The sequence below is a fragment of the Anser cygnoides genome, chromosome 8 (genome assembly GCF_040182565.1).
Source record: "Anser cygnoides isolate HZ-2024a breed goose chromosome 8, Taihu_goose_T2T_genome, whole genome shotgun sequence".
Taxonomy (NCBI): domain Eukaryota; kingdom Metazoa; phylum Chordata; class Aves; order Anseriformes; family Anatidae; genus Anser; species Anser cygnoides.
The window spans coordinates 31,401,962-31,429,916 of record NC_089880.1 but is presented as its reverse complement, the minus strand read 5'-3'; the positions used below and the strand labels follow the sequence as shown (position 1 = coordinate 31,429,916).

The window sequence follows — 27,955 nt, the reverse complement described above, 5'->3', positions numbered from 1 at the left end:
CATGAAAAGAGATACGAGACTCTAAAAAATATGTATGAATTTTAGAGAGGGTTTGTGATGCACGTGACATATCCCAAACTGTCTGCCCTTCCCTGATCCATTCTTTCACTAAGAACATAATTTAGATCCCACTTTGGCATCGATTCCCATCTTTCCATTAATTGAAAAAGACTTTGGAGCAGGCTCAGCACATGTCTCACTGCAGGAATGTTCATAACCATAACCAGAAATAATTTAATTTGGTTCTGGCTATCGAACAGTAACATCAAAAGCTATCTCCTTTCCAAGGGGAAAGGTACTGTTACTGTCACAATTTGGAGGCAACATAAAATTTTTGTGTGAAACTTTCTTCTGCAGATTTCCAGAACATTTCTGCACACATTTCTGGCATGACCATGCAAATAGCTCCATGTTTTCTTGGCACGCTGTTGATACTGCTGTTTTTTAACGCAGGTCAAACAATTAGGAACCATTTGTTCAGGTCTTCCATCCACTTACCTTGGGTCGCAAAAAAGCAAACTAAAATGTGAGCCGAACCTCAATTTTTGTTCATTTTGCAAAACCAAAACGCAGCTAGGGCAGTTTGGTAAACACCAACCTAAAAGGCAGCTAAAAGTATCTGGCAAACTCGTCTCTATTTTTTAAACAAGGCCTGAGCTCTGTTAAGTGATGTTTGCATTCATTAAGACGGTTCTTACTAAACCAAGCAAAAAGTAGAATGTTTTGTTAACTACTTTGCGGATCAGCATCAGCAGCACAACTTCTCTGATCCTATTTCGTTTGGATTAAGGAGTCATACTGATCGGAATGGCAACCTGGAAAGCCTGGGATGCTCGGGCTGCCCCACCACCTCCTGGGGAGCGCTCAGGTATTCCTTAGTAAAATATTTTCACGCCAGCCCTGCGCCAGCGGCACGGGCAGTAAGTGCTCATAGGCCTCCCTGGAGCAGGGGGATTTCCTGCACTGGATGCTGTGGCTTCAGCTACAAGCACTGCATTTATCCTTTCCTAGAGCTCTCTTTTCAGGGATTCGAAAAAGACACTGTGCACACAGCTCCTGCGGGCTCCTGGTTTGCAGGAGGGCTGCACAGACGGGGAGAACCAGATTCCCTTTTTCTCTCAAAGTGAGACATAAAAAAAGGCAGCAATTACCACACGCCGGCACGTCGCAAAGCTCGGACTTAAAGTTCTCGTCCAAGGTGAAGCACCACGGGGCGTCCTTCTGGTTCCCGGGGTTGCGGCAGTAGGAGTGCCCCCCGTTGAGCTCCGGGTACCTGATGGCGGTGAAGGTGTGCGTGTGGGGGTACTGCGAGTTCCACGGCTGGCACTGCCGCCCCGACCTCGTCACGCTCACCGTGCCCCGGTAGTCCACCCCCGTGCTGTTGTAGCATTTGTGATCTGAAAAGAAAAAGAAATAAATTCAAGGCAAGGGTCAGTCGCGGTGAGACAGATGGCGGCCGGACGGGGTGGGCACCAAGCCCCCCACCGTGTGCTTCTGCTGGCCCGAGGCCGGCAAAGCCAGCTCAGGAGCACGGGCTCCCAATTTGCTGCGGCTGCAACGCGGGGCCTGCTTTGCATTCACATTCCTGGGAGGATTTAAAGCTTATGCTTCTGTAATGAAAACAGCCTATGCCAAGCGTTTTTAATATAAGATACACAAAAGAAGTAAAAACTACAGTGGGAATCTGAATCGCAGCCATTATTTTCATATGAAGGTGGGGAGTTTGTGGGAGCCACGTTTTATATTTGCCTGTTCAGATGTATAAAGATTGGGAGCAGGCTGCAGCCCAGCCTGACCAAAGACCAAGGTCAGTGGATCACTGAAACAATATTTCTGAATTTCAACCCACTCAAGACTGGCTAGGGAAGAAGTGTGGGAGTACAGTAATGCAACAGCGCGGTGCCTGTGTGCTTTCAAAGCCCAGCACTAGCTCCAGCACTGAGGCACGAGCAGCTTCACGGTCTTCACCATGGTATTTTCTGCACCGGTTTTCACTTACTTTTATTTATGGGGTCTGCCATGGGAATCCCAATCCGGATACAATTGACGGCTTCGGGACTATCTGGCTGGGGCAGGTCCTCGCAGTTGGGCAGCTTTAATCTCATCAGAATCATGGGATTAGATCTTGCAAAAATATACTCTGTCTGACACAGGACGTTTTCCAGAATTTCACACTCGTCGCGGCACAGGTCTCGCGGCTTCGGAGCCGGCGAAGTCTCGTCGCAGTAGGGGAAGGCGTAATGGCAGAGCGAAGGAATAGCAAACTGGGAGCATTTATCCGACAAATGGCTGGAAGTGCCAATCATGGTGAAGGCAGCTGTAAAATATACAAAAGGATTTTACCTAACCCGGTGGGAATTTTGCTCCCGTGCTCTCGCCTTCCCAGTATAACCCTCCCTTCCCATTGCGACTATTATTTTCAGACAGCCAGGTGACGAACAGGCCTTGCAGAAATACACAGCACTAATTACATTAAAAGTTATTAACGATGCTAATTTCGCTGACAGAGAAAAAACATCTGGTTTTCAACACTGGCCTAATGTTAAGCATGTTACCAAAACCCCAAACCTAATTATACATTTTTTCCCCAAGTAATTTATAATGGCTTACAAAGTCATAGAATATTTGGACGCTTTTGGCCCAACAAGTGAAAAATAAAGTGCTTGCAGGCTGCCCAACGACAAAACCTGTACCTTTGTGAAAAACGACAGCTTTCCTACCATCACAAGTGACTTGTCAGAATTTCATGCTTTTAAATTGCACGTTTAAAACCTGTTTGGGTAACAGCAGCTCAGGGCAGCCTGGCATTGAGCCACCCCCAGGAGCTGTAAATACACAGCCCCTGCTCCTCGGAAAATCAGTTCTGTAGCTTCTTTGGGTTAAGTGGGCCAGCAGAGACATGAGGCTGCTCAAATCCTCCCTCTCCAGACGACTCCCTCCCCTGACACTGCGCGACGCAGGGGTCCCAGGCAAGCTTTGATGGGGAGCTCACAGCAAGAGAGGATAAAGAGCACACAAAAACAGCACTGCGGTTTATGAAACTTTAGCAGCTTTGGGGGAAAAACTTCTTGGGAAAGAGGCAAGTGCATTTTTCACCCACCTGTAATCTGATTTTCTATTTCACCTTGCATATGCAAAGACTCCATATAAATGGTCCGGTTTCCAATAAACCGCGCACAAGCGATCCCCCGGTAGGGCTGGCAAAACCCGTCCTCTTCATACTCGTCACTGAAATCAATCATAAACACAAAAGAGCGAAACGTTTCACATGCGATTCTGCACCAGAATGTCCCTCCGGGGAGCTGGCACTCGCATTATCCGCGGCCGACGCGAGGGGCTCGCCGCGTTTGTCTCGCAGCCGGCGATTCGTTCTGGGGCTGCTCGCCCGGCGCGGGAGCCCGCACGCCGCCCTCGCCTCCATTAAGAGCCTGTGATAAGGGATTATATGGTCTTTAGGTAGTGCAGAGGGCACGGCCCGGGCTTTGTGCCCGCGATGATTTTAACCTTAAAGGATTCCCACAGCGCTGCAGGTAGTTTTCAGTAGCTCGCAAAGGTTTTCCAAGTGAATATTAGGAATATACAACAGCTTGAGTTTTCAGTTGCATCACAAAATCAGGTAATGGCATTTTGGGTTTGCAAGAACATGCGCGAATGTCGCGTGAAGCAAATGTTTTTGCAGGACAGAGGGGGCTATATTCAGGAATATACCCAGCCTTGCACAGAAGAGAAAACATAAACTGCCAGGAAAAATAAAATTACGTTTATTTAAGGCAGCTAAGACGCTGTTTTCTATTTGCGAACCAAACTTATACTTTAATGGTGATAAGCACAGCAGGAAGAGTCAGGCGAGCAGAGACAGAATTAAAGGCGCATACAAAGAATCACCCCCTCCCCGCGCTGATACCCTGCCATAGGAAATGTTTCCTCAGCCCCCACCAGCGTGGTAACAGTTATTGCTAAAACAGAACCGAAGCTAAAACAGGAGTTAAATAGACAGATTTCTTTCATTAGGTGCTTTGTTTTATACACTATAGGAGACATTTAATACATAAATCCAGATGTGAAATTATTTGCCAATATTCTTCAAACAGAGCAAAGAAAGGAAATTACTGAGCCTCTGCAGACCAGAGCAGTCACTGCTTACGTTGAAGAGAGAAGCAGCAGCTCGCTGCTGCACACCGCAGAGCCCTACAGATGCTTTGAGGAGGATTTCACAGAATCGTCTAGGTTGGAAGAGACCTCCAAGATCATCTAGTCCAACCTCTAGTCAACCTTTGAGCATACGTGGTCACTGCAACATGCCTCCGGTGGGTCAATCAGCCCTGTTACCTTCTCGCTGCGAGGATCTGGTTGGAGATATTTGGGACCTGTTTTCTGAACAGACACCTCAGCTCTGATGAGGCCACAGCAAACGGAGAAGCTTAATGAAAATTTCACAATTTCTCTTATTCCTTCCAAGACCCTCCTATTTAGCTCTCAAATTAGGAAATAATTGATATTGGAAATATGATGTATAGGTATGATCATAGCTGGGTAGGCAACAGGTCACTTACTTTGTGTACTTTTTTTCCCCCAAATTCATCCTCCCCCAGCTGCCAAAAGCAGGACGGTGGAATCAGACTATGACTCTAATAGGGAAAAATCACAGCTTTTTTAATCAACTCTGCCATTAGGCTTAACAAAAGACACTTTCATCCCCTCCTGAAGACCTTGGCTGTGAGAGCTTGGAAATGCAAATTGCATTTAGCCTCTTTGAAGTCACCCACTCATTGTGTGCGGGGCTTAGAGCCAGCGGCCAGCCCAGCAGCCGGGCTCCCAGTGCCCTGACACAGCGGCCAGGGCGAGCTAATGGGATTAGCGGGAAGAAGCGCTGGGATCGCCTTCCAGGACACCCCGAGCATCTCCCGGCCCTCTGCAGCTACCGGCTCCAGAGCACGGTCCCAGGACTCACGCAGCGTTGCTGTAAGTTCACACGGAGGAGCTAGGAAGCGGGAATTAGCGGCGGTAATTTATGACTGTGAAGACAGGGGGTGGGGAAGCGGGCTGGGAGGGATGGAAACCTTCCCCAGCCATCCCGCATCAGCTGAGAAATCAGTGGGAAGGGCTCCAGGCTGCGCTCGATGATGGTCCCAAGATGTTCCCAAGTACGTTGAAAACTGGATTGCAAAAGCACAACCTCTAATCTGCCAATTTAACTCCTCATTACCTAGAACAAGGGTAGGCTGAGCTGCCTTGGGTGCCGGGCAGCACAGACACCGAGATGGGAACAGACCCGAGCACAGCCGCGTGTTTCTGCACGGAGTCGGCTCCGGCACAAGCACCACGATGGTTCTTGGAGAGGAGCAGCCGCTGAAACCTGAACTGAAAAACCACAACGGCTACCGCAGGCACGGGAGGCTAATTCTCCATCTTTTAATCAATTAATCCCCCAGGAGGATACGCATCATTATTTATTTATTAACAATTTGGTTTTTATCCTTATTTATTAAATTGTATTATAATTTGTTATGGGATTAAACTCAGGGACTACACCTAACGGCAACTGCTCTTGAAGGCAATCAAGCAGCGCAATTTAAGCACACAATTAGCGAAGACAAAACCGGGAGGAATGCAATTAACATCAGCAAAGCAAATTCACCTCACACCGAGGTTCACCTTTGAACTAAAGAAGATTTAACTGAAATAGCTGCAGCAGTAAGGACTGCTGTGAGCAGGGCCACCAGCTTACCTTGATGGAAATGCCCCAAGGAGCAGGATTTGGCAGATTATCTCAGAAGGTGAAGATTAGAGGAAAGAGGAGAGCTCGGATCCTGAAGCCTCTCCCTGCCAGGGCTGCATGCCAGAGCAGAGTTTGCAGAGGTAAGATTGAAGATTAGTGGCTCACGTGGAGCAGGCACTGCTTTGAATCGTCTTGGAAGACAGTTCCAAAATGGAGCAGAAGGATAAATCAGACAAAAGGAACAGGAACGCTGGAGTGGGACAGAAATACCCCCGGGACACCAGACCTGAAGTGCCCTGGTCTCTGCTCAGTCAGGTCATGGAGGTTAGGAGGTGGTCCCGGGGGCATCAGGCCGCGAGCTTCATCTCTTGCTCCTGGCAGCTACCAGGAGTTCAAACGGCACCTCTGTCTGATGGAGTCCTCATGGGATGTGTTGGTAACGTCCTCGTGCTGAAGTTACTGGCACGTGCTCGGCAGCAAACACCAGCGGCCACACAGCACTCCCTGTCTCCGTTTCTGTATCGTCCTTCGTACCACAAGAAATCCTCTCTTGCCTCTGCGCCTCTAAATGATACCTCTCCCCTCCCCTGTGAGCTCATTTCCCTCTGTGTGCCTTCTTTCTCGTTTCTCTAAGATGGCTCAGGATGGAAGATTTTACACATAGCGTCTAGATGCTCCCCAGGCATCCCTACCTTCCTCGACAAACGACCGAAGCTGTGCCCAGCACTACACAGGCCGGAGACACCCCTGCGGCCAGGCAGTCCCCACACGGCAGCATTTGGGGACTCCATCCTAAGCCCTCCATCTAAGACTATTCCCCACTGACCTATAGCCGAGGCTGAGCACCCTCCGCTTGCCAGAGCTTTCATCCAGCAGTGGGGGTGCAGAAACGGCAGTAAACCTGCCCCAAACCCGAGCCGTAGCCTGACGCAGAGCCGCAGAGCTCAGACCCGGCTTAAACGCATTCCTCACCTCCCGCTGCCAACTGGCAGCCGCTCTGGTGGCTGGCGCTAAAATGCGGCTCTGGTTCTTGGGATGGAGGCAGATCGCTGTCTCCTTCTACACGATTCACACGTCACGTACTTCGGATGTGTTTTGTAAGCGAATCGCAGCGTCACTGCTCAAACATCCGCTTCGTGGTCCCGATACCATCCTCCCACAGCTAAAGGACGGGGCCCTGTGGCACCAGCAGGAGGTGAGGTAGGCCTGATACAGCAATTAATGTGTTAAAATTAACGGATGAGCTCAAGTCCTAGTGCAATGGGAGTCAGTCCAAGCCCGCAGGCATTGCTGACTGGGGATGGACTTCACCTGAGCAAATTCTCTGCCGAGCTTGCAGCAGCCAACGCGCTCCTCCCAGCCGGGCTTTGGGGTCTGGGGACTGCCCCCACCTCTCCCTCTTCCCACACCCTGTAAAGCTCTCGCAAAGACACAAAAAAAAAAGGAAATCGCTGGATTTTAATCCCTGACAGATGATACAGCACTTGCATGTTTTAAGATCATTTCTTTTCAAATTTGGTTTCCACTCGGTTTGCTAGACCAGCCTTGGTGTTTATCTTGGAGCTTGCCCACTGCTTCAGATCCCACTGCAGCTCCCTGTGCAACAGTGCCTCTGGCTTCACGCATAACAGCACCAGGGACTGAAGTTACACCATACTCAGGTGCCTTTAAATATCTGATGGCTCCAAGTTTACAGAAGACAGAGCGAGAGCTTTGGTGGGTGTTTGCCAACTCGACAACACGACCTGACCTCAGCCAGAGCCCGCAGCAGGACACGAGGCACCGCGTCTTCCTTACCCCCGAAGTCGAGCAGCATCCTTCCGCTGGTTACTGAGGGTGCTAGGGAGATGGCAAAGGTGTCACCTGGCAAGGGGCACCTGGACAGCTCCAGGAGAGACCAAGTCACAGCAGAAAGTAAATTCGCGAACAACGGACTAAGAACTCACTGTCACCACTTGGGTTCATTTTCCCCTCGTTAGCTCTCCTTTGTTTTGTGCTAGCAATAGTTACATCTGTCTGCACTGGGTCACCAGCAGCTCACCACATCCTGAAATGGTAAGAAAATAAGAAAATAACCCTACACCAAAGAAAGGTTGGTGCAAATTCGTGCTTCTGCTCATCCCCTGCCATGGGTTTTCTCAGCGTGACCCGGCTGCACCTCGAGGTCCTGCTCTGCCGGCGGTATTCCTGGTCACCCACGATCAATTGGCAATAACCACGATCAACCCGCAATTTGTTTCTTATCCGCACACGCTACAGCTGGAGGGATGCACGGTGCCCACCTCCGCCAAGCGTGTCCCTGCGCAGGCTGGTTTGTAAATACAAACCATTTCACCTTCCGTCAAGGCCCACTTCCCAACACGCCGCCTTTTCTTTCGCAGTCTTTTTCTAAATTACCAGAAATTGCTCACATCTAAACAACGTCCTCAGCAAACACCAACAACCGGGCCAGGAACTTGGTTTAGCATAAGTTTTGTTACCAGACTTCAATATGAGTTCACTTAGAAAGATTTAATAAATTAATAGAAAGGCTGGACCTTGTGAGATCATGTTGTATTTATTTTTACAATATCCAATTTATTAAAAATACATATTCCAAAGATGGTGTAATCATGCAGTCATTTCTACCACACCCCACAGATTCCTGTTTCTTTTTTTCCTGTTTTTTTTTTTTTTGAGAAGGATTTGTACGAGTATGTAATGAGAAAGACACAAAAAAAAATTGACATAGACAAAATTTTGAAAATGGACAGATGAAAGATGTAGGACAAGGCAAGATGAAGTCCCAAGTGCTTTGAGTGTCCCCAGACAAGAGGTAAGAGCACCGCTCTCCCTCCTGATGCTTTTTCCAATGCCAGCACACTCCAATATATATTTATACTTAGCTTAGTTAGATGCTTAGATGGGATTGTTGGATTACCATTATTTTGGTAACCAAATCTTTAACTGACAGCAATGTAAATAGGTGAACGTCCAGAGAGGAAGCGAGGATTTTATTATAAAAGCAGCAGGGGAAACGGCATCGTAATGTTCAGTGACACGGGAAGATGGCGATGTAAAGCCGGCACGGGATTAAGGTGTGTTTGCAAAGCCTGACTGCTGTAGGACCACTGACTGGTCTGAAGATAGAAGCAAATAAATGTGCTATTCTCTCTGAGATCTGCCCAGTGGAGATGGAATAGCCTTGGCTCTGTGTGAAGACCCTCCAGACATTTTTTTCACTTACAAAGTGAAAGGCGTTTTGTCTTAATTTTTTATTTTATTTTTTTTAACCGTAGCACGAAACTAGTCAGAGCTGTTTATCTAGATAATTTATATCCAGCAGCGGAGCGCTGATGGGAAAAGGCAGCCGACGTTGCCCAGTTCAGACAACCGAGTGCTTTATGCCCTTCTCTTCCAAGGAAAATCTGCTGCTTGCTGCAGCGGACAACAGAAGAGGGGGCGGGCGGCTCGGTTTGGCTTCCTCAGCCCTACACAGACCGCCCGTGTCCTCGAGAGCGGCACCACAAGGGTCCCACTTACTGCTGTACACCTACAAACCTGCAACCCAAAGCCAGGGTTATGGAGGGCGCTGCTCTGGAGGAGCTGAGTTCATAACGAATGCCAATGGGTGGCGGCAGGGAGGGAAGAGATTTGCTCCAGCAATTTTTGCCATTAATTAAAAGGTGTATCGATACTTTTTTATTGCTACATATATCACATACACCCTCTATACATGCGCTAATGCCATATAAATTATTTTTACATTGTTAAATAAATTGTGTTCTGTTCCATTCTCATGTTCCAGCTTCACCCAGAAGAAAAGGTAAAGCGTTTTTACTTGGCAGATAGCCCTTAAAGCAAACAGATGAATAATATTCTGTCATACTTTCCAAAGAGCAAAAACCAGTTGCTTGTGCCTGACTTTGAAAGTGGGAACACATTGGCTCTGTTTCATAACAATATTTCAGAAATGCGAAGGCTGCATTTTGCTTTGCAAAAAGAAGAGAATTGCCCAGACTTGCACGTCACTGTGTAATTTAAGCAGAAGTCCTGTGTAATATAAGCTATTGGTGTTTTGACACCCCTTTAAAGTCACGGGGCAGCTAGGGCTTAGCTGGATCACTAGAAATGCAGCGGTATAAAATAAAAAATGAATAATGCTGGGCTTTGTCATCACCAAACTTACAGAGTCCCACAGCACCACTGATACGCCTCCTTCCCTAAAATAATCAAAAAATAATTCAGTGAGCAAACATGGTCTGACTGAGGAGCTATTTTACTTGGTTAGCTGTTCTTCCCCACTCCGCACTGATAGCTGGTTTAACGTGATGCCTCCAGATGGATAAAGCCCCAAAAATGAATGCGACTTCGGGCTGCTGTTCTGCACAGCTTAGCACAAGGGATGGCACCGAGCGGCCCAGCTCTGAGGCCACATTAGAGCCATTCCCTGCTAAACCTGGGACAGCCGGAACATCCTGATTCCCCTACATCTCCCGGGCTCACAAACACTGTCCCGAGCACTCCCGGGGCTGCAGAGGAGGTAGGTTTGTGCAGGGAAGGGAACGGCGCTGGGGGGAGCTGATGTGGTTCCCACTAACAGAGCCGGGCAGCGCCGCAGAATCCTCAGCTTTGGAAGCTTAATAAAATACATCTCTCAGGCAATTAATCCCTTGGCAAGGATGCACCGATTCATGACTGCTTGTTTTTCTTTGTCATTGTAAGAAAGTTTTACAGCGTCTCTATCACCATCACTCACTTTCGGAAAAGCAAGAGCTGCCCGGAAGAGCTCAGTAACGGTGGCCACGAACTTCATTTAAATATCAACCAAAAATAAATAAATTAGCCGGGACGTCAGCCTCCGAGATTCACTCCTTTTCTCCTCTTAAACACTTTATAACAATCCCTTCCCTACCAAAACTCCTCCCGCGAAGTCGAGAGGCATTCCTGCGAGCGGGAGAGGCGGCAGCGCCTGCTCGGCAGCTGCAGCTGGTTAGGGACCGACCCTGGTGCGAGCGTTTGGATCGCTGCTGGCAGATCTCTGACATCATTAGGCAAGACGAACTGCAAGTCATATGCTCGCAGTTATGGGAATGGCAGGAAACCTCTCGCACTCATGTTTTGTTTGACAAAGCTATTTTAAGGTTACGCTTGGAAGGTCGCTTCGCCGAAGTTTCGAGATGCGGGGGGAAAAATGTAAAATGTTTCTGAAGAGCAGGCAGGCAGGATAAGATTACGAGTGCTGAGCATTGCCTCTTCTATCAGACCTTTGTGCTGCACACCAAAACACCCCCCCCCTCCTCCTGGACCCTCTCACGGAGCTGCGATGATCTCACACACACGTCCCTTATCCGCCTCTCATCAGGCATTAGCTCTAGATAAGGAGCTTTTGATGGAACGACCGTCGGCAGCACCCCATAAATCGGCTGCGTGAGCGATACCAGGCTGCCTGGCGGCCCCGCCGGGGCTCATTCCTCCATCTGATGGCCCTGGGGAGCAGCTGGACAGGCCCAGACCACGTCACACCCACACTTGTCTCCTTTGTGGCCAGAAAGTAGCACCCAAACTGTCCAACAGTCCCCAAAAGTAACCCCCAAACAGTCCCACAGCCCCCTGTCAGCCCCCCAGGCCACCGCCGTGTCTCGGTGCAGCTTGCTGTGCACGAGTAATCCCAAGGCTCTGGATCCAAGGGAGCTCCTCACAACCACCTCCTCCTTTCACGTACACCACAGCTACCCGACTGACCCACCTGGCCGGGATGCTGATAACCCCTGGAGACCGTTCTCCATCCTGCCACAGGGGGGAATTACTGCTATGGCACGAGACTGGCATTTTTTTGCACAGAAACGGGAGAACAACACCTTCCTGCCTCGCGGGGCTCTCCCAGGGGGATACACGCAGGAGCACAGAGAGCCAGCCACGTCACAAAGCGCACACTTCGATTGTATTCTGCCTCTTGTCAGATAAAAGCCCCCAGTGTCAAGGAATTTATTCATTATTTAGTGATGAAGTTAAGGAGGTTGTTTAGATTTCATTCAGCTACAACACAGATGACGTTGTGTGCCTCTTCCCCACAAACTTGACTCTTTTCCCCCCAAAATTTACAGAAAAGTGCACCTCTGCAATGCATTTTGAAACGAAAAGAAACTTTACATATAGCAGAAATACAGTCAGGGTTCAGACACCTTTCAAACAGCCTCATCTGGACATTAAGGGCTTTATTCCCAAATATTTAACTGCCCCTTTACAGGCATAACGGGGCCTCCGAGCGAGTGCTCATGCAACTGATACCACATGAGAAGGTCTCTTTACACCAAATGCGTGGCATAACCTGGCTTTACTGCATAAGGAGCTCGGTCCTCCGAGGAGCACTGGCTTGAGAAAACAGCAGGGAAAAGGGCGCTTTGAACCCCTGTTAATCACAGAGGAGAGCGAGAATAATAACAAGGTTTTAAGTAACACCTTTTTGTTTGCCTTACATTAAATCTCCTTTGTCAGATGTCCTTTTTATAGGAAAAATTAACATTTAACATTTTCCATTTAGCTTTGCTAACGATTCCTGTCTGTCTCACAACTGCTTATTCATCGCTGACAACTGAAACTGCCCAAGTGTTCTGCAGGAGATTTTGCTGCTGCTGTCCGACACACACCAACTTTCGCAACACGGCTGTCGAGTCTTCCGGAATACATAGGAAATAACATACATTCATAAACGAGAACATCACAAACGAAAACAGTTAATCCAAAGCAAAAGATACTTTTTTATGGCATTAACACACAGACCATTTCAATAACGTGGGAAAGTCTCTTCATTTTCAAGCTGCTTTCCCATCCTATGAATTTTTTGCCTTTTCTCCCACAGAACGGCACCCAAACATCCTATTCTCCCGCCAAGCATCTAAAAGACCTGGCTTGTTCCTTGATAAAACCACTGCAGATTGTTTGCTGCCCACAGGGACAACAGAAGAAGGCAACATCCCACTCCCTCCTCGGCCTCAGGTCACTGCAAGTACAGCTCGGAGCCATTTGTAACCGATACGAAATCTTGCATGGCTCCAAAAGTCAATACTGAACACTACAAAAGGAGTTTCAGGACTTCTGCAGCCCATTTTATCTCTCACTAATTTTTTCCTGCTCTACCTTATTTTCTTAAGGCACAGCTTTCTTTTTTTTCTTTTTTTCTGCTCCTCCCTCCCTTCTCCTTCCTTCTAACATTTAATTTGTCTTATGTGACTCAAGTAAGCCTTTCTTCTGGTGACCTAATATTTTAACCTTAAGCATGATGAAAAACAGACTTCACAAATCTGACACTTGAATTAAAAGTGAAACACATGCCTCAGCAGAAGTTAATTAAAAATAATACATATAATGTTCGCTTGTTTAAACTATTATTTGACCAAAAATTTGCACCCATCAATAACTACCATAGTCCACAATCACAGCAAAAAAATAAGAGTAACCACCATAAGCACAAGCTCACTGCAAACCTTAGCTATTTTACTTCTCCTTTTATTTAATAAAACCTTATAAAGACCCTGTTGAAGCTGCTGAGCTCTGCCCAGAGGGATGGTGGAGCACACGCTGTGCGTGATGGCCCACATGGGCCTGGCACGGGCACATACAGCACACCGGTACCAAATGCACGAGCCCGGTACCTGCTCAGCTCTTTGAACTGCTGTTGGATGCCCGACTCCTAAGTCAGATACGGGTTGCGGATAAATAATTTTACAGGCACGTAGCCTTGCTCCTCTGGACGTGGGAAGTCTAGCCCTGAAATGCACATATGTGGTCCCCTTGCAAAGGAAGGAGAGCAACTACGTGGAAAAGAGTGACCTGAAATCCCAGACTCCTTTAAAAATCCTAGTGGAAAACACATTTTTTTGAAGGGCTTTCCTCGGAGTTATGTCAAGGTACAAATGCAGCGTTTTTCTCTGCTGACGAGCAGTCTGGGGGTTGCTGGGTTTATGAGCATAATGCTCATACTTCAGCTGGGGGTAGCCGGTAAGTCCAAAACCATTTTAAGCAGTTAGTCTTATTGAAATAGTTGGTCAAGTTTAACAACTGTGAAAACATTCAAAGTTCACATAACTTGCAGGTCTATCATAAATTCTGCTACTGACAGACACACATAAATAGAGGCTGCTCAGCTGGGAATAGCCAGTCTGCTTTAAAGGGCACCACGAGTTATATTAAACTGAGAATGTCTTGTGAAAAAGATTGCTTTTGAGATAAGAAACTCATTCTTAACACAACAAACACGAGTGAAAATATGCTTCAGTGAAAATTAAGATCTGTCCATCCACTCCCCAATGGTAACAGGATAAGGCAGAGGGAACTTGTTTGTTTTCTTTAAAAGCATTATGCCTCGCTATGTAAGCTGCACAGAGCAGCGTGAAGCAACCACACTTCAGTTACTGGGCTCGGGACCAGCAGATTCATATTTCAGCTAGCCTTGAGAAAGGCGCCTAGCCTAAATTATGAAAAGCCTGATTTGAAGGAAGAGCTGCATAAAAATCAGCTTTCTACTCAGAAACAGACCAGATCCCTCCTAAAACTTCTGTTTGTAGGACAAGAGGCAGTCACTGTCATTTTCTCCTAATACCCCAAAAGTGAGAACAGGTTACAACACACCTTCCGTTCTATTTTTCTGGCAGCAGCACTGAAACAAGCAAATTCTCACCTCCCTTAGTTGTTTTTTTTTTCTTTTTTTTGTCTCATTGTAGTAAATAAAGAAGGAAACATGGCAGATTTTGCAAGGCCAAACAGTTAGAAACACTGCAAACTTCAAATGTTTGCCCGAGCAACCCAAAGAAAAGCCCAACTTGTTTGCAATAAGGTGTTGTACAAAACATGTAAGATAATGCCATTTTGTAGTTCATCTGCAGCCAATAGCTGGTATTCAAGGTGGAAAAAAGTATGTACTTTCCTGCTCTCCACACCAGTGCCATGTTTCTTCCGATTCACGTGGCAGAAAAAGGAAAAGTTACACATTTTCCTGGACTGGTTGCCCAAGTTTTCAAGATACGCAATAAGTTGATAGTTACCAGCAAATAAAACTATCCCAAATGTTTTATTTGGTTTTATTTTATTATTCCAGTGTGTCAGCAACTGAAAATACTGATATGACTGAGTTCTGCATTAGAAGTAATTAGGCTAACCTGCCACGATGGATCACAAATCTCTAAGAGAATTTGCAATCTGTGTGCTTGGATGAGGAGTATGGTCAGGGTCCTTCCAGCACCCAGCTGTACCACTTTGCAGAGTGGTGTCTGCCAGCTTTCCTACCTGCTTCCAGCCTCAGCACGGCCCAGCTGAACAGCGTGACACAACATTTCAGCTGTAACTCTGAAATTAATTGGTATCGATAAGGTTATATGTATGCTATGAATTATATCAATGCATTCCCTCACTGGAAAAATATTATTTAAGATAAAAGTAGCTCGGAGAACTGTTTCTAAAACCTTGCTTTAATAAAGTCTGTCCTGGCATACTTTTACAGTTGCACTTTATCAAATCTAAAAGCTGGTTTTTATCTTTGAGTAGGTGAAATGCTGGTTTGTATCAATACTAACTCTTATCATGGTGTGGTAATATAAAACATGCATTTCACAACTGCATAAAAAATTAAGTGAGGATTAAGCCAAACATCATTTAAAAAGTCATGCACACACACAATCCATGCAGCAAAGTGATTTACGCACAGCACGTGTGAGATGAAAATCTAAGGAAACACCAGTATTTGTACGCTGTTGCTCCTTTTATCCAGCCAAGGAGCTTAATTTCGCCAAGACCATGACTGTCTATTTTGTCCCATAAAAGTGCCTGACATGCCAAGGATGGTGTAACATTCCTGTGTTACTCACACTGAGGAAAACTATGGAGCAGCTCTGCAGACATCCATGGAGTTGCTCTGGGCTTATCCCCATAAGCTGAGACCAGAATCCGAACAGTGGCAGCTCCTGATGCCAGCTACAGCCTCAAACCCAGCTCCCAGTGCAAGCAAACATTCTCCAGATCATTCCTCCACATTTATCATCGCTAAAAGCACATTGTCTCTCATTATCTTTTGCTCATTTCAAATCTGCAAAAGACTACACTCGCTGAAGACCAGATCCTCACCTGCCGGTTGTGTCCACGTTAATTTGCACCCATTGAGGAGGAAAAATTGACACCACCTTAAATAAATGACACCATCTTAAATAAATGCTAAAAATTGCCATGAGAAGCAGAAGTCATCAAGGAGATTTCTAAAACTCGCTTAAATGCAGGTAGTAAAGAAAAGGGCTTTACCATGCTTTTAGTGCTTTGAGACCAAGGGATTCCTCGATAATTCCTATCTCCTTTTCACACAGTGGAAATGGTGGAATAACAGGGCAGAGAAAATGCAAAAGTGATTTACATAACATACCCTTATCACATAAATACAAGGAAACAGTTTCTATTCCAAAAGTAACTACAGGAAATGTTAGATAGCAGCTACTAAAATCAGATCTTTTAAACATACGCAGGTCAAGAGAGCTTGAATCTAAGGCAACTTTTCCATGATCTTTTCATGGCTGTTGACTTAACAAACCTCCCGAAAGCTCTGGCACTGCTGATACCCACACACGTCATGGAAAGACCCCAGTGACTCCACGTCTGCTAGCCCTACGCCGTCCAAGACAAAACAGTGCAATGACTGAAATGAAGCCCAAACAAGAACGGATTTGAGGCGGTAACAGAGCTGGTGGCAGCTCCCAGGGGTTTGTGGAAAGGAGACCTCTCAGACGGACTTTGGCAAAGTCAAGAGTTGACTTGTAAAGATAACAACGTTTGTATATTTAGAATCTTATAAAGGCATTCGACTTCACACAGCACAAACCTGTGCAGAAGTTAAACACATAAAATCAATGTGATGCTTATTTTTTTGCAGGGATGTGTTCCAGTTAAGTCAAAAGAAAGATCTGAAACATAACATAACTGAGGGGGAGAAAAACTAACTACAGCTGCCATTACCCAGGCTGTGTAGGTGGAGGACTGCACCAGTCTCTTCTCACCTCTAAAACCTCTGAATCTCTAAACTGGCTGTGAACTCGGGAAGGGGATCGCCTTGCTGAGCGCTCTTGGTGCTAACTGCCGGGCAGCACTGTGGCAAAGAATGTCTCCATTCATCTCAAGCAAAATCATGATTGAAAGAAAATGTATTTATTTTAAGTACGTTTACTGACATAAGACATTTGCCTGGAAAGCCATGGCAGGGTAACATTTGCGACTAATTTTTGCTTAACATGGATCATTGTGGGCTCAAGCATCGATAACAGCATCCAACTAGTAACAGGTCAGATAACTCCTTTCCTTCCCACTGAGGTAGCCACACACATATTTTCCTGTTAACAAGATCAATAAACTTGACACTTTCTGAAATCGATGATTAACTCCTTTTACAGTATTTGAACTTGCCCAGGGTTACTGCTTTGAACAGCCAAGGCTCAAGTGTTGTGCATGTTTTTAATTATCAGGATAAATAATGTAACACCTTATAATCTTCTTCCCTGCACTTAATGATTTTGTGATGAAGGAACACAAATTGCGAGCAGGTAGGTAACTACATGCAAGCGGGTTGTGCAGCGATGCTATCTTTATAGGAAAACTCCTTCTGAAGGTTTTATACCACATGGCAGTAGTGAGAGCAGCTTGGGTCAATACAGATTTATTCCCATTTTTAATGTTTTTACTAGACTGAATAAACACACGCCCTGAGACCGAAACCACTGGTTCTCCTAAAGGCTGTGGAAGCCCTGGGTAAATGCTTACACTGGCTGCAGGAGATCGACACGTCCCCACAGCAACGTGTGGCACTGCGAGCTCAGGGTGGGCACGGCTCCCTCAGGCCTCACGCGGGGCTTCACCGCCCCTTCGTCACGGGGCTCTTGGTCACAGCGCTCACGACACTGGCTGATTACAGCGTGCCAGCCGATGATACTGGGTGGCCCTTCTGAACTGCTCATCCATGCCGATTTTCATGTGGCCTTCACCAGAGGAGCCTTACAGCGTGCTGCTCCTGACGCTCCCTCAGGAGCAGGCCCGCTGGGCCAGCCCCAGGGAGGCAGGATACCGTTCACACTGGAAGGAGCAGCACCCCATAATCACTGAGACATTTGTGAAATTGGGAGACTTATAGATACACTGGGGAAGGAAATTTAGCTGCTGGCCGGTTCGCAGCTGGGGCAGCGATGTGGAGGGGTGGGCAGCGAGCAGTCCACCACGCAGCCCCAGGGCCCAGGCCTGGGCTTTTGTAGCTCCCGTCAAACCCCTGCAAAAGGCACATCCCTACTCTCAGTACGTCATGTCACAGAGGGCCCAGAGAAAATGTCCACTTTGTTAGGTGAAAAGGCAAAGGCTCAGTACTGAGTCCTCTGAAAAAGGAGCCCACAGGAAGGGGACAGGAAGACAGGGTCACGTATGGAGCGATTGCTTTTCACGTGGATGAAGGAGAGCCTGGGACGGGAGACAAATCCATCACACAGAGGCCACAAATGGTTTTTATGCTGCCTTTTTCCCTTCCAGTACCCAAGTTTTGTCTGTAATACTCTAGGTTATTAATATTATTATTTGTTCTCTTGAATAATTGCTACCACGAGCAACTGAAGCTTTCACCACCCTAACGGTTTGAATGCTTCACCTTACTTCAGTTTTCAGCCTGTTGGCAGTGAGCCTGGCAGCCAGCAGGTAAAACAAAAAGCTGTGCAAAGGTTTGCCCAGTGTTGAGCTGCTGCATGCTGTCAAGATCTGATGAAGCTCCAGCAGATCTCTCGTTGCTCCACATCAGTGCAGACTGAAAATGGCAGAAGAGGGTTTGTTTAAGGAATATCAATGACAGTTGGGCACTAAAGGAAAAGAAGAATGAAACGAGAAAGAGATTGAAATTTGCCCACTGAGATTTCACTACCTGGTTTTGCAGGGTATTTTATTACAACCACAGAAGTATGTATTATAAGCCTTTAAACAGGATTTCCCTTATAATTAAAGGCCTTACAGCAAAGGAGAATCTCACTGTACCTTGGGGACAACCTCTGACATTAACTGGTTTCTGAAAACTCTGACTACTTCTTTATTTTACCCCTTACACCTGACCAAATCCCACAGCCACACGAATGGCCAGATGCCCAGAGAAGTGCCCTAAGAACGTTTGGCCACCAGAAAGAGCTCCATCTTAACCTATGACCCTCCCTCCCCAAAACTGCAGTACCCGGCTCTATTTTAGCAGCTCTTACATGAAAAGCCATTGGAGATGAGACTGTGCTGTACATACACCCAAATAAAACAACAGAACAATAATCTCTGCCAGAAACGTTTGGATATCACATTGCCTGAATACAATACAAATCTGGGTCTACTCACTTGCCAATCACAGAGACCCTCCAAAACATCAAAATCAAATTTTATTTGCTCTTTTTGAGGTCAAGACATGCACTCAGGACAAGCCCTTACCAAAAAAAAAGAAAAAAAAAAAAAGGCAGCACAAAGATAGGCTCTGTTCAGCTAGTACTGTAACCTGACACAGATCAGGAGGGTGACATGCATTGTTACTGTAGTACGGTCAGATCTTACCTCCCAGCCTTTAGGCTCAAAGAAATCTTTATAAGGCATTTAAATCACCCCTATGAGACTTTTGAGACTTAAATGAGACTAAATGAGACTTTTTTTTTTCTTTTTTTTTTTTTGAGGAGAATTGTCTTAGATAGAAAAAACATCATCTTCTGAAAACTGGAATGTTTCATAAAACACAGTGGTTTGGATGCCATTGCTGCTGCAATCCTTTAGCAGGGTTTAGCAGAAGGGTTTCTGGGCTAGAGGAAACTTGGCCTCAAAATCACAGTTATTGGGGAAGACCACGAGGGAGATGGGGAAAGCAGGTTATATCTGTGCTGTACGGCACAGCCAAGGCCTTCCTCCTCTACGGTGAGCACGTGCTGGGCTGGGGGCTGTGCACTGCTCTTTCCCATGAGAAAAATGCCTAATGGTCTCCGCTTCATTTCGACATGGAATGAAAACAGATACAGAAGTCTCAACGTTTTTAATCAAATGCAATTCCTTTTTACCAGCCAGCCTTGGCTGCAGCCCTAACATGGAGCTCAGCAGCACGGGTCGCCCGTCCTGGGGTGCGTTGAACCAGGCAAGTTCTGGCAAGGAGTGCGGTGGGAAAAAGGCCCCCGTGGGACATTAAAGATCTATAGCTTAAACAGGAACAATACTTGGCCGCTCTGACTATGTGGTTTAACTCACAAGACTCAGTTTATTAGCAGACTTAGTCCAACACCAATTGCTAACTGCATAATGATCACATTTTTTTGCAACAGTTAAAGACTATCTCCACAAATATGGTATCCCGAAGGCTGCAGGAGATGATCAGGGTGAGGAATGCAACTTCTCAGCTTTTCCTGATTTTTTTTTTCCCATTTTGTTGCCAAATAGAAGAAAGAAACTTCAATATGATGCTCACTTTGCTCCTTTTAAAACAAATCAGGAAAACGAGCACAGTCTGTAACTCAAGGTCAAATTATATAATTATAGGATTTCCTTAAGTGTTTGTACAAGCCTAATTTTCTAATGATTCACTGAAACTCCTTAAAGAAAGGAGAATCTATCCTCTCCTGCTCTTCATGTATCAGCCCCTTAAGGTTTCTGCATGGGATTTGAAATCTTCCTAAATCCAGTGTTAAAAGACAGGAAGGTATCTGAGCCTAGTTCATAATGACAGCGTAAATTCCTCTTTTGGTGTTATCTTCAGCACTTACTGAACACAGTCAAACAAACCCAGTGCAACAGGACTAATGCAGCATGGCTAATTGAACATGCTAAATATAAAAGGCACAAGACTGACCCAGTATTTCCAAAATGCTGGAAGCCGAGCATTTCCCAGGCAAGTAACAGCAATGTCACGTTTTTCTCTTCACTTCCAGGCAGCGACTGTGCTTTTGCTGCTGTCCTCAGGTAGCACAGGGCGGCTGCTGAAGTGACCAACAGCCGAGCGCTGAACGCCGTGCCGGCACAGCACCAGGCGCACGCTCAGCCCTGGATGTGGCCGTGCCTCTCCCTCCCTCCCAAAGCTGCCTGTGCTTGAAAAAGATTTGGTGAGCAGGCAGCAGTACCATTCATAAGCAGACAAGCTGGCTTCAGGACAAAACGCTGGGGTCAGCGTTTCAGCTCCCCAAGTCTGCTGGGGTCCTGCTACAAACCCTGTGTGCAACGCCTGGGGTTATCGACTATGGGCAACCAGGTCGTATTAAAGCCTTGTAGAAATACAAGTACAAATACTCTTCAAATATTATCTGTAGCATTCCACAAAGACCATTTCTATACCAAACACTTATTTGCATATGTAGTTGCTACGGGTGATAATGCACAGAATGAAAACAAACACATTTCTTAATAGCACATTGTCTTTTCCTACGTATTATAAAAATGCATTAGGCAACTCTGGCTCCCGATGCCCAAGTCATAATGTGTTTTACTCCCTTCTCTCTGCCTACCTAAAAAAATATTGACATCAGTGTGATTAATTTGTTTTCAGATAATACAACTATGTCTCCCTATCGTGTCATACCTTTCCTTCAGACCACATGAAGACAGAAGGGCTTTCTGTTTGCACTACAGGACAGATAAGAGTGGAACACTGTAGTTAAAATATGTAAAAATATTTATCAGGTACCCTTTCAAAATGAAAAGCACTTTCTAAGGTAAATCTCGTTCCAAACTCCAGGCCAGTTTCTTTTCTGCAGATTTACCATAGCATAACAAAATACAATTTCACCCACTTCATTGGTAAGAGCTGGGGTAAGAGCTCTGCAGCAGAGACCTCAAATTTTTGCAGCATTCCTCACATGAAAGCCCCTGGATGATGCACGGCCACAGCAGACAACAATAATCCATTAGCTCGGGTATCGGTCTGGGCCTCCAGAGACAGAGCTCAATTCTCTGTCTCGTTACAGGTTGTATATGTAATATCTTGAGCAAAAACCCAAGGGTGTCAGAGCCAGACAAGGTGACCAGCATGACTTCAACTGCATCTGAGCTAGCATAAAACAGCTGCAGCGAAGGCGACTGAAGCACACCTTTAATCTCACTCTGGCTCAGTTTCCCATATGTGCTCTGGGAGATAAGAGAAGGTAAAGAGGCAAAGGAGCCTGGGATTCTCAGATAACATGTATATTTAGCTGTGTAAGTACCTTGAAGTAGATAAAATGCACTAGAACACTGGCTATGACCAATTCATTTAATACCAGACATAAATATGGCATCCTAAATCCAGTGCTACATTTACCCAGAGGTTTCCATGGACGTGTGCTTGCTCGGGGAAGCACAAGAGCGTGCTCCCTCCTGAACCACACACCTGGCGGCCGCAGCAGTCACCTGGTGCCACAGAAATGTTGCCAAAAAAAAATCACAGAGGAATAACCAGGACAAGGGAGAAGGTGAGACAGCGGCAGAACAGATAAGCGTGCACCAGATCAAAGACACAGTGAAGAGTGCAAGCCCAGCTCTCCCTGGAAACATTTCATTTCCACGACTGGCACGCTCGCAGCAGCTAATCTGACTCTCAGACCCTGGCAAGACCACGAGAGCATTATTTTCACTCGAATGAAGTAATGCAACGGAACATAACACGGTTTCTGTCAGCGTCAGCCACTCCGACTTCATCTTCAGGCTGCACAACTTTTTTGCACAAACATATTTACGTTGGCCTCCCTGTACAACATCCCACCTGAGTTAGCATCTCAGAAGCCCCGTGGCGAAGGAAATGCATGCAGCTCCTCCACCTGCAGCCTGCGGCAAGCCTGGGTGCCCGGCCTGCGGAGCCCAGGGGCGCTGGGTGCTGAGGGCAGCTGCAGGGGGGTCGGGCTCAGGCAGCAGCTCCTGGTGAATCCACTCTCGCCTCTTTACAGGTATTTTTTCCTTCTCTAAAATTTAGCTTCTCTGGTCAAAGGGGAGAAGTCCCTCTGAAATCCTCAATCAAACGCAGTTGGCCAAGCCTCCCCTGGATGCCGGCCAGTGGTTATGCGTTTTCTCGCAGCAGAGAACCATGCTGACATCCAGCCACACGGAGCCACTGTATAAAAGATCTGTTTTACTAAAAAACCCAGATGTGTTTCACTTAAAGAAAAAAAAAAAAACCTTAATCATTGAAAAAGAGGATGGGAGAATCCTGCGGGGTTTGTGGTTTCACAAGCCTCGCAAGCAATTTCTGGGAATCACAAACCCCATTTGATTTTATGAATCAAGTGCCCCTTAAAATTACAGCCCTCTCCTCTCCTCTTTTCCTCCTCTCCTCATTCCCAGTGGTTAAATAAAGAGCAAAACAATACCATATCTTTAGCTTATATAGAGAGAAGGCTCGGTTAGGAATCAGAGGGCTGTTCAAGAGCAATACCGACACCAGGACCGGGTGTGCTCCCCACGGGAGGTACCAGTCCGTGGCACACACGTCCAGGCTGATTTACGTTCGGGCTCTTGTCTCTCTGCCACGCAAGAGGATCAACAAGAGTCTCTCTCTGCCACAACAAGAGCAGTAATATTGCTGAACTAGACATTTTTTTTTCCTTTAACATCTAAAACACCACGTCTTGTGAACTCACAGGCGGCTTCTAAGAGGTGCCATGCCATTCTTCTGAGGTTTCCACTGTAAAAAAGCCAGAAGTCTGCCTTGCCGAGTGACACATTTCTCCTGCAGGTTAAGCCTTTTCAAGACGTGTTCACAAAGCAATAGATTCCGTGTGGGTTTTGTACGCCTTCAACAGAGAATTGACATTTTCCTGAACTCTTCCCACCGGACTACACTCCAGCAGGGTTTGTCTAGCTCATTTTTAGACTGGACCACATAAAAAGGCAATTTGTTTTCTCTCCTGCTACAGCTCCTTCAGCAGTTCTTGAACAGAGTGCAGGTGAGCTGCCTCTCCTCCAGCTTCAGTCACTTGCACCCAGGGTTTTTCCTGGAGTTAGCGAGTGAAGTTCTGGGCAAGCACAGAGCATCGCTCCAGGCAGTGGAAACAATACAGATGGAGGAAAAAAGGACGATATTAATCGTGGAAAAAACTGGGCACACAACCATTTTCCAGGCCGAAGTACCTCTACTGTTACAGTAAATCATCTCATCTCCTGGAACCTGCTGTGCTCTCACCTCAGTCCTTGCTGTCCCCTACCTCTGTAGCCACTGGAGAGACTTGAGATTGATGTGCAGACTTCTGTGTCCTTAAAGGACCAAACCTTGCTATGGACAATGAATAAAAAGTGAGTTTCAAAGTGTTGTGAAGCATCAGAACTTCAAAAATAAAGAAAAAAAAGGGCTAAATTGGTTGTTGGTGGCCTTTCACAGCAAAAGCCAGCAGGACCTGCCTTATCTGCCAGATGAGACGCCCCTGACTCCTGCCTGCTGCGGAGGTGCCCTTGACACCATCCACTTCATGGAAACTATTTCAGCAGCCCAAGAGCCGGAGCCGGCGCAGCCGCTCAGCTCCTGGGCACGCATCCGGACTGCGGACAGCGGCATTCGCACTCTCCCCACAGCTCCCCAGGCTGCTTGTAGCTGGCCCTGTATCTGTAGCACCTTCCGGCAAAACAAAGATAAATAATGATGTATTTATAAAGCAGGAGTGAGGGGTTTGGGGGGGGAAAAAAAGCATCATCATCTTTAAGCTGTGTTCCACACGTTGAGCAGCAGAGCCTGCCGATGGAATGCAGCTCCCCGGCCTTGCAGATAAGGGCTTTAAAGCTGACCTTTGCCAAACACAGGAGAGTTAAAGGAAGGACATTCAGGTCAGCCAGTGCTTTGCACTAGGGCAGTACCTTGCACCTTGCTTTAGTCATTCCCTTACACTGCTGCTGGAGTTTCTTCCATTCACTTCAGACTGATTTGCAAATCAGACATTTGGCTCTAGCTAACCATAACAGCGTTATGGTTAGGAAAAGGAAAGCAGAAAGGATAAGGATGTAACGCACGCATGAATTATGATGTTATCTAGCATTGCCTGTCTTCTTTTACAGAAGTTATCCATTTAACCTTTTTATTTTTAAGCTACAGTTGGACCATCTATTTTTCTGCCATCACATCAGCGCAGAACTCTGCACCTATAAATTATATGAAGAAAAGTGCTGAGCATATGGATTTTTTTAAAAACATGATCCTCAAATTAAATCCTTAAATGAACAGAACCTTCCACTTATGGTAGATTAATAAAGACAGCATGGGCAAAGCACGCCCACTGAGAAAGGCAGCTACTCGACATCGACTTGGTTGATTGTGTTATTTATCATAGGAGAAGAAACCCATGCTGATAAGGCACAAATAGTACCAAAGTATGAGTTTTCATTTACACAACACATTTTAAAGAGCTTTCCCTATTTAACCACTGTAAAATGAAATGATATGTCCCTAGGATGACTTACAGTAAGTGTCATTGGTTCAGCCAACGCCAGTGGTCAGCCTTCACAGCAGGGGGAGAGAGGCCTAAGTTCCCGTCACTGCATTCCGCGGTCTGAAATTAGCTGAACCCATGCACCCCCACTCAGTTTATCCAAAGCACCAGAATTAGTGCTTTAACTCTTGAAAAAAGGGCAGGAAGATATTTTACGACTCAGCTTCCAGGACTATTCCCTATAGCGTTTTCCCTTTGGCCTCCCGTGAGTCTAGCATGAAGGGAAGGGAGGACAGCCACGTGCGTGCATCTACCGCTCTGGAACTTGAACACCGAGGTTGGCATGGATGGGGGGAGTTTTCACAGGTAAACGTAGATGTTTCTCATGACTGTACCTATCGTTCATCTACTAGCAATGAGGAGTCCTAAAATGGCATCAAGACTTTGAAAGAACATCACAGTCCAAGGGCTGATGCCTTCAAAGGATCCTACACGGATCAGGCTCCAAGTTCTCTTCATATCTGAAGAAATTCACAATCAAAATACCAAAGGTATTAACCTCCAGGACTTCAATAATATTTTCAGACAAGAAAATTTACCAAAGCTGTAGTAAATGCTCTGCTCCTCTACAATGAAGAGTACTGCTGCCTTTAAACAGTTCTTCAAACACTTGTGACATTTACTTGTGTAATTTGGAATCACTCTTCCTACAGGCACTTCCACCAAATTTTCACTAATTTCAGAGCTAATAATTTGTTCGCTAGTTTGCACGAGGAGAAGACTATGTATGAGCAGCCACACGCTTCTCAAGATATTTTTAGCACTGAAAGATGAGCAAACAGCGAGGCACAGAGTCTGAGGCAGTTCCCCCCTGCACTCCCCGACACATCATTTCTCTCTGCAGTTCAGCCCAGTGCAGCTGGAACTCGCCAGCCGCTGCAATCCATAAGGCTGCTGCACTCAAGCCACTGGCAGCAGATATGAACCAGGTTCAGGACAATGCACACTGACATTTTTTTACTCTAATTTAGCATGCCTTCCAAGTTTATCGTTTCTCTCTCGTAAGCTTCTTCCTGATTCTCTTATTTCATAGATTAAATCTGGTTAGCTGCTACAGGAATGTAAATGTTCCCCATTCAGTAAAACAGAGATGCCTGTGCACATTTCTTCGCATACGTTACCTTCCAATGTTCAATACAATGCAGCCTCTCATTAGACAGACCCACAGCCTCCCAGGGTAATGAAGTGCGATTAAATATCTTTCTTGGCTACAAATTTAAAAGGCACAATTTTGAAGTCAACTACTGCAGAGGAAGTCTCACTTTATTTTCACCTTTTCACATCTTTGTTTGTACGCATGTATAACAATGGGCAGGGCATGCTGAAAGCAAAATGAAGATCTTGCATTAAATCACTTTAGAGTCAATTTCATGTTTGATACGGAGCATATGGAAAAAAACAAAACTAGTTTGTCTTTTTCCTTGTGGTCTGGATGATATTGTGCAGACATCGCCCCAGAGCTCGGTCTGACTCTCACTGAATTAGTGGGACCATTTGCTGTCACTTCTCCATAACTGGGTGAGGCTGTTAGCTAGTTAAGATGTAGTCATTTGGGAGGGGGCAGGGGGGAGAAGGAATAAATTGCCAGAAAGAGAAATGGGAAAAAGGTTCCCAAATCAATTTTGTTTCAAAAAAAGCAAGGCAATCCTCAGTGGCCCAGACAGGGAAATTCCAGCACAGCTCCCTGCTTTCTCTGCTCACAGTGCTCTCCTGTGAGCTTCTGACAGCTTGGGACATATCGCCTAATGTAACAAATTTTAGAAACCCCAAACTAGGCAGAAGTAGACCCAAAATGCACACTTTTTCAGATTATTAAAAAAAGTCTCCAAACCAGAGCACAACAGCCTCCACTCCCTGCCGTGAAGCTTTTCTCCCCAGAACACTGCAGTCACAAAAAGGAGTTTGAGACCGAGCAAAGAGCTCCCCTTCCTAAACCAACTCAGTAACTTCGATTCAGGTACCTTCAAAAGGAAAGACAAAAGCACATTTTATGATGTTCCATTAGAGGGCATCCTAGCATGTCCTTTTGTGGTCAGATGCTTTCGCTAATTCATTTCCTCTGCAATACTTTGTGAACAATCTTCCGTAAAGACAGTCAGGAGCATTCACGTCCCCAAACTTTTGCATCCCTTGTAAATGTAATTCTAATTTCATTTCACTTTTCTGTTGCTGCGGTATTTCTAACAGAGCAACTTCCTCACTAGGACAGGTGGGTTTTCAGTGTTGTTCCACATGTGTAAGGCGTGAAAGAGCTGGACACAATCACAAAATTAATTTCAAACTTCAGAACAGCTGAAGATCAGACTTGAAAAGAAATGGGGGCCTATAGAAGGTGAGCAAGTTGGTTCATTTATCTTGAAACTAGAGATTGATATGTTCTCAAAGCCTACCACAGACAGAAGCTCAACTGCCAAATACAAGGTGACAACTGCTCAGAGGCAGCAGCATGGACCCAGCAGCAGGAGCAGATCCTGAGCTCCAGGATAGGGGGAGGCTGCTGTAAAAACAACCACTACTCGAACCCAGGTATCTGATCTTTAAAAACTCAGTTTCTTGACTGTTTACCACCACAGATACAGAGAGACACAAATCCAGCTTATGACCATTAGTTCCATTAAATTAGTAAGAATCCCGTAGGTACTAAAATTTACTTATAGCGACAAAGATTTTTCTGGACTGGGCTATGACAAGTATGAAGATCGGTTTTTACTTATACGGTATACTCTGTTTGTACACTGAGATCAGTTCAAAGGCTGAAGGCATCAGGGGATCTAAAGGAAATAATATTGGAAATTAAGAAGTCTAG

At 46.0% G+C, this 27,955-nt stretch overlaps 1 protein-coding gene across 3 annotated transcripts in view; it reads right to left on the bottom strand.

The window, feature by feature from the left end:
* ROR1 (receptor tyrosine kinase like orphan receptor 1) overlaps positions 1–27,955 on the bottom strand; it is a 156,593-nt gene that overhangs the window by 9,947 nt on the left and 118,691 nt on the right. For all 3 annotated transcript variants that reach the window (XM_048062251.2, XM_067001266.1, XM_067001265.1), the window contains 3 exons: positions 3,101–3,228; positions 2,000–2,317; positions 1,152–1,397 (listed from right to left, as the gene is read on the bottom strand). In XM_048062251.2, the coding sequence (XP_047918208.2) occupies positions 1,152–1,397; positions 2,000–2,317; positions 3,101–3,228 (692 nt within the window). The remainder of the gene's footprint in view (positions 1–1,151; positions 1,398–1,999; positions 2,318–3,100; positions 3,229–27,955) is intronic.